General features: G+C 39.9%; 1 protein-coding gene across 1 annotated transcript; it reads right to left on the bottom strand.

Annotated features, from left to right (window-relative positions):
• Nucleotides 1-3334: 3334 nt before the first annotated feature.
• On the bottom strand, nt 3335-7104 carry LRRC66 (leucine rich repeat containing 66). Its single transcript, XM_053458439.1, has 2 exons — nt 6886-7104; nt 3335-5559 (listed from the first exon to the last, which is right to left on the bottom strand). Exons 1-2 carry the CDS (start codon nt 7061-7063, stop codon nt 3383-3385), a joined length of 2355 nt encoding a protein of 784 aa, XP_053314414.1. The 5' UTR covers nt 7064-7104; the 3' UTR covers nt 3335-3382.
• Nucleotides 7105-7347: the final 243 nt, after the last annotated feature.

Below are 7347 nucleotides of genomic sequence, written 5' to 3' on the forward strand. Positions count from 1 at the left end.
AGAGGAGAGTCTGGCAGTAAAATGTAGAGACAGGAAGGATGTGTATGTACTGACCGCCATCCACAACGATAACACCGGGTCTATTACTGACCTGCATCAAGGCCTACAACTTCTGCAGCCATACCTCAGTATAAGGAAGACTAAAACCTGGTATAAGAATGTTCTGATCTACATGATGCAGATTGCAACCTAGAATGTGTTTTTTATTTTTAAAAAGGCAGATCACCAAAAAAAAAACATTTTTATATTTTCAGCTTCAGTTGGGAGATTTTAGCACAAGATGATCCTGTCCTTCACTATCTCCAGGAAATCTTGCAAATGGGGCAGGACATTTTGCTTTCAGATTCCCCACACACACACACACACACACACACACACACACACACACACACACACAAAAAACAACAAAAAAAAACGGTGCAGCGTGTGCAATGCTAAAGGAGACGGAAGAAAAAACCTCTTACTATCCTGATTGCCCTGATAAGCCTGGTCTGTGCACTGGCAGCTGTTTTAAAGAGTTGTCGATTACAGAAAATGAACATTTTATTTAGTTGATGTATTCCTTTTACTACACAATCATCTGGTTAATGTTGTTTGTTAGTTTAGCGTTGCTTCTTATGGTTAATGTTATATTTTTCAGCTTACAATTTGCTATTAATGTTACCACTATGAAATATACACTCACTGGCCACTTTATGAGGTACACCTGTTCAATTGCTTGTTAACAAAAACAGCTAATTAGCCAATCACATGGCAGCAACTCAATGCATTTAGGCATGTAGATGTGGTCAAGACAACTTGCTGAAGTTCAAACCGAGCACCAGAATGGGGAAGAAAAGGGACTTTAGTGACTTTGAACATGGCATGGTTGTTGACACCAGACGGACTGGTCTGATTATTTCAGAAACTGCTGATCTACTGGGATTTTCATGCACAACCATCTTTAGGGTTTTCAGAGAATGGTCTGAGAAAGAGAAAATATCTTGTAAGCGGTAGTTGTGTGGATGAAAATACCTTGTTGCTGTCAGAGGTCAGAGGAGAATGCGCAGACTGGTTTGAGATGACTGAAAGGCAACAGTAACTCAAATAACCACTCATTACAACCAAGGTATGCAGAAAACCATCTCTGAACACACAACCGGTTGAACCTTGAAGCAGATGGGCTACAGCAGCAGAAGACCACACCGGTAGCCACTCCTGTCAGCTAAGAACAGGAAACTGAGGCTATCATTCGCACAGGCTCAGCAAAAGTGGACAATGGAAGACTGGAAGAACTTTGCCTGGTCCGATGAGTCTCGATTCCAACCGCAACATTCAGATGCGGGGTCAGACTTTGGCGTAAACAACATGAAAGTATGGATCCATCCTGCCTCGTAGTGGTGCCCTCAAAAGGGATCTGCTGCACATGAGTGCTTGCATGCAACACTGAAGATTCGCCACTAGAAGGCAGTAGAGGAACTCCACCAGGTGTCTAATGAAGATCCCCACGCGTGGTGTCTATACAGCAATGCTGAGTGGGGATTGAGCCCTGCTAAGGAGTCCTATGACAGAGCCACGTGAGCTTTTCAGTATGACCTATTCTACCGACCACTGTGGTTCTTGGGGACCATTAGAGGGAAACTATTGGGAAAGTTAGGTAAAAGTGAGGAAACATTTCCCTGTCTCAAATAGTTTTTTTAAAAAAAAAACAAAAACTGTCTGCGCTTCTTACCCTAATAAAGTTGGCAACAAATATATAAACATAATATAAATGAGAGGTTTTGGTTATATGAATTGGCCAAAGCATAATTAAGCTCACCCACCACGTCAAGGCACACTCTCAATAGGGTGAGAACCTCCTCTCACCTCCTACATAGTGGGCACACAAAGCAGTTTATACTGCTACCAAAACCTTATAAATGTGTTGGGGGAGGTGCAAATACACCTCCTCCCTATTAACCCCTGGACAGCAAGCTGCAACCAGACTAATGAGGAGCCAACAACCTTAAATATGTGCAAACAGGGAAAAGAAAAAATGTTGGTGCGCTAAGCTAGTCACAGGCTCAAATAATACAAATGTATAATACGAGGCCTACCCCTATTGAGAGTGTGCCTTGACGTGGCGGGTGAGCTTAATTATGCTTTGGCCAATTCATATAACCAAAACCTCTCATTTATATTATGTTTATATATTTGTTGCCAACTTTATTAGGGTAAGAAGCGCAGACAGTTTTTGTTTCTTGTATACATTGTACAGCCAATACACTGTTTTTGCAGCATGCTTACACCTGTTTGGTAGGCCTCGTATTACACATCTGTATTATTTGAGCCTGTGACTAGCTTAGCGCACCAACATTTCTTCTTTTCCCTGTTTGCTCAAATAGTTTTTTCCATAAGAAGATCCTAGAGTAGTGGCACAAAGGGGGCTGTATTATCGTTATGTATATGAATAAGCAAATGGGCTACATTTTTCGGTTTGTTTTCTGGCAATACATTTTGTTCCCTGCTCCCCAGGACACAATGTAAAAAAAAAAAAAAAAAAAAAAAGCATGTATCTACTCAAGAGTTCCGGGGACAATAGATAATATTTTCTAAATGGCATGTCATTCACTGACTGTAAAGCTAGATGATATATCACAGTAAAAGTGCAAGAAATTCCACCAGAGAATTATTTTGCGCGCACACACACAGTTATAAAATTTGCTGGGGAAAAAAAAAAAAAAAAACGCATGGCAGACTTTATCCAAAAAACTGAAAATAAATGCAGAGACAACTCATATATGGAACTCCTTTATTTTTATCACAACTAATTTCTATTTAATTAAATTTCATTAATTTGAGTTTTACATTATAATAAGCTTTACATAACAGGGATTGTTTGGCATATTTGTAGACAGTGGTACAAAGATCTTTCTGTGTATATATGTTGGAGTATGAGCTAAACCCCCCAAGTCCAAATGGGAGCTTCCACAGAAGGTTGTGGAGAATAGCAGGGCTAAGATCCTGTTAGACGTCCAGATTCAGATAGACAAGAAAGCACTGGCCAATCAAGCTGACATTGTGGTGGTAGACAAGGACAAAAAGACAGCAGTGGTTATAGATGTGCCAAGTGACAGCAACATTAGGAAGGAGTAGTATGAGAAGCACTTGGGGTTGTGAGTCCTAAGCAGGGGGAATGGCTACAACAGATTCCAGGAACAACATCAGAAAACTTTGTCCAGAAGAGTGCAGCGCTAGGAACAGCTAAGATACTACGCAGAACCCTGAACCATAGGTTGAAGAAGACACACTACCCATAGGGGTGGGAAGGGAGATATATATATATATTTATTTATTAAATAGGTTACATTTTAATGTATATAAAGTGCCACCACGTGACTTTTACACCAAGTGAAACAAAAGTTTATATTAAGTTCTCTCCGGTATTCAGGGATGCAGAAAATGCATCAAAAACCTTCCTCCTTTTTACAAAATATGCACCTGAATTGTCTGTTGATTTAGTAGTAGGTGCCTCCATTTGCATATAAACAGGTAGGGGATTCACTGATCCACCTATATATTTGTCCAAACCCATAAAAGGTGTCTTAGTGTTTGCATCATATTCCACATTTTTGTAAGTTTTGGGCTGAGTAATGTTAAGGGTATCAGAAGAGTCTGCTACTGTCTGCATTGTTTTTCCTTCATGGGAGTTGATGTTGAGTAAGTCCTCTTTCGCAGAGGTTGTGATCAAAAGATCTTCTCTGTTAGATATAACAGGTGGTATTAGCGATTCATTTGTAGCATTTCCACCATTAGCTGTTTCCAGCCAATAAAGTACAGCTTCATTTTTACAAGGATTTTGACCAGCGTCTGTAACATCATTAGTTGGAATCTGCAAGTGTTGTGGCACATCAGGAAATTCTGCAGTATACTCACTAGATGTACTCAGATCTGAATAGTCGGTGGCTCTGTCTAGGTGTATTTTATTATTTGACCGCTGTGACCAATCATGATTGATGACAACTTCACTGTTCCCTTCTGACTTCTTTGAGGATGAACTGGTATCTGATAAGTTGTCTGACGAATAATTAAAAGTATCTTTTGGCTGTATGTTGGTTTTATCATATAAGTTAGATGCATCTAAGTCACTTCCAGCCAAATGATTATCTGTGCCTTTGTTTGATTGTGATTTGGAAAGGTCTGACACAGTTTTCTGCTTCATTTCACTTTCTTTTGTGAGTGTTGGTGTTGGAGTAGTTTGCCTTGAGACTGTAGGTGTGCTAAGATTACTAGAGCTGTCACTGGCGTGTTCTCCTGCAGAATGTGAAGGCATCATGTTTCCTCCTGGTACTTCTGCAGTGGAGTGCTGCTGAACATCAACTTTTTCATCATCACTGGGCAAATCAGGAAAATCTGTGGTTTCGGACAGTGAATTTGAAATACTAAAACTGAAGATTGAACCGTCATCGGTTGAACTGGTGTCAGATGATGTAGTGATGCGTTCTCTGTTCCGCTTGTGGACAACAGCTGTGTGTGAATACTGTTTATTTTGGATAGATCCCGAATGTCTAGTGCTTAATGGTTTATGATTTTCAGCTGTGGGCATATCATCATCTGCATGGTGTGCTGCCCCTTCCTGTGTGGTCTCTGGTGATGGAGATTGAGGCGAATTTCTAGATGAGAAGAGTGTTTTAGGGCTCTTGACTATTTCAGTGATGGTGGTGGGAGCAGCAGGTATATTAATTGTGGCCTCTGACTTAGGAGTTAATTGAGGACTGAGATTTTCATACAGCAATTTATCTGTATTCCAGGCTGTACCATCTTTAGTTTTATGGAGACCGGCATTGAGTGTAACAATCTCTCCATCTGAACCTTGATCATTGTCATCTGTTATTGTGTAAGTTCCACGTCTCTGCAGTTGAGAACTGGTGTGGGCAGGAATATCTCTGGAACACTGATGGTTTCTAGTAATATTTTCCTCACTTTTTGGCAGAGTAGGATTGGCATGATATAGTTCTTGGCTTTCACTATCTTCCAAGTGATTTCCGGTTACATTGACTGCTACCTTGTCTTCACGGTGTGTAATACTACTTCCAGAGGAAGACTCTGTCTCAGATGCATCTCTTGATTTATTTTTTCCAACATATTCATGTGTAGAACACCAGTCTCTTTCATCTGTAAATCCCTCATTGTCATAGACTGTTGTAGAATTTTGTTTTTTCGAGCATCTTGGCTTACATTGTTTCTTCCACAGGTTTTCAATAAAAGGCCTGGCAAATAAACCAAGGCAAAATGCACCTATGAATGTGATGATCACTGAAAGGCAAACCGCCACCGTGAACTCTCCCTGTGTTCTCCCTTGAGCTCGCTCAGCTAGCGTATTTCTGGTTCTTCTGATAGGTACTGACTCCCCAGTACGTACATACACTTGGTACAAAATCCTGTTCTGAGTGACATCAGAAACACAGATGTAGAATCCTTCATCAGAACGATCAGGCAAAGTGAGAACCAGGTTTTTCATGTGGTCAATGTAATGAGTAGAATACTGATCGTCTTCAAATATCCATCCCTTTGGAGTCCACCAACGCACTTTATGAGTACCTTTAAAAGTAGGAATAAAAATCGTGAAAACTTTCTTCTGTACACACGATCCACATTCAAAACAAAGAAAATGTAAATAGGGGCAAAGTGTAAGTAACTAGTAGAATTAAGCAAACAAGCATTTATTTGCACGTGATTCAAAAAGAACACCACATTCTAATTAACTAAAGATAAAAATAAGAAGAATATGCCATTAAAATTAATCAACATAAATTAATGTATACATTGTATAACTGCATTAAAATATCAGTTATAGCTATAGTATCTAATGAGATTAAAATATATTCTCTATGTCTAGGAGGTGGCAATCATGAAAGAGGAACGTTATGCTGAAAAACACCCAAACAGAGAAGGGAAACACACACACACACACATCTATCTATCTATCTATCTATCTATCTATCTATCTATCTATCTATCTATCTATCTATCTATCTATATATATATATATATATATATATATATATATATATATATATAGATATATACTGCCTAGGTTATACTCAGAGTGATCATAGTGTAATATGCATAGTAAGTCTACAACTAAAGCTGCAAGATACTTTACATTACATTTATTTATAAAGCACCGGCCGATTCTGTAGTTCTGTTACATTCATTAGAAAAATTTATAAACACATACAATAACAAACTTTACATTGAGGTTGTTTTTATTAATGTGTAATACATATCTACTCTATAATTGGCCTAATGAAAATGTGGGGGTGTGTTTTATGAGTATTATTATGGCCCACCTGCCATTATTTGTATGGCTGGTGGGCCTGCTTGGGCTTTGGCAGGGCTTGAAGTCTGGTCTGACGCATCGTTATAGCTGGGAACTCTCTGGATTTTGCCCAGAGACTCCGGAGTCTCTGGGTCCTGACACGCCCAATAACCTGCCCATTTTTTCCTTTAAATGGGGGTGTTTCCCGTGACAACAGCGGAAATGCCCACCGTCGTCAGCGGGCAGTACTGGCTGGGTCACGCAACAGTAGGCTCTGGGTAGCCAGAGCCCACGAGGTTCCAGGGATGCCCATCTTGTCAAAGTGGAGGAATGAGATATGATGCCAAGCCAACTCAAACTCCTCTTACATATCCGGCCTGTATGGATACATATGAGGACTCTTGTCAGGAGAGTGCCTTGCTCAATGAGTTGCACCTCGGGTCTGGCTTATATTGCACCACTGGACAGCTCACTCACCTCTAATTATATGCCAGGTTTTACAGTTTCATCAAAAGATTGATCGAAAGAGCTTAGGTAAATCATATTCCTGTGATATCGTTTAGTTATTATTATTAATATCAACATCTTTAGCCCGTATCACATACCAAAGGAGTCAGGAACATCACAGGATAAAACTGTCTCTTTTCCAGCCACGATCATTTCTGGTCTTGCATTGGTGGAATCCATAGGCTTCACGCAAGTGGAAGGAAAATTAATAGCAATAAGGTGTTGTCCTTTGGTTCTTGGAGGGCTATTGCAGGTAACGTTCCACATTTTGCCCATATCCTTGGACTGGATTGAAATAAAGTGCTTTAAATCGAGCATTCTGCAGTCACATGCCCAAGGATTATATGATAAATCAACTTCAGCTTGCGTGACATGTGCGTACATGAAGATCATCGATGTGATGGTAATCATAGCGTTACTTCTGAGGCTCAGAAGCTGAAGAGAAACACAACATTGCAATTAGAAATAGAAAAAGGCCCCTTTTTATTTGGGGATATATTTTCTGGAAGTGTCTTTGAGCCGGATAGAAGAATGGCATGCTGCTTTGGGCTGCCTGATAT

This window comes from Spea bombifrons, chromosome 1 (assembly GCF_027358695.1).
Source record: "Spea bombifrons isolate aSpeBom1 chromosome 1, aSpeBom1.2.pri, whole genome shotgun sequence".
NCBI classification, from domain to species: domain Eukaryota; kingdom Metazoa; phylum Chordata; class Amphibia; order Anura; family Pelobatidae; genus Spea; species Spea bombifrons.

Excerpts from the sequence above, each read along its gene's own strand:
- LRRC66 (XM_053458439.1), bottom strand. The coding sequence starts at position 7,063 with ATGGGCAAAATGTGGAACGTTACCTGCAATAGCCCTCCAAGAACCAAA. Across the intron at positions 5,560-6,885 it reads TGATGTTCCTGACTCCTTTG|GTACTCATAAAGTGCGTTGG; the intron begins GTATGTGATACG and ends CTACTTTTAAAG.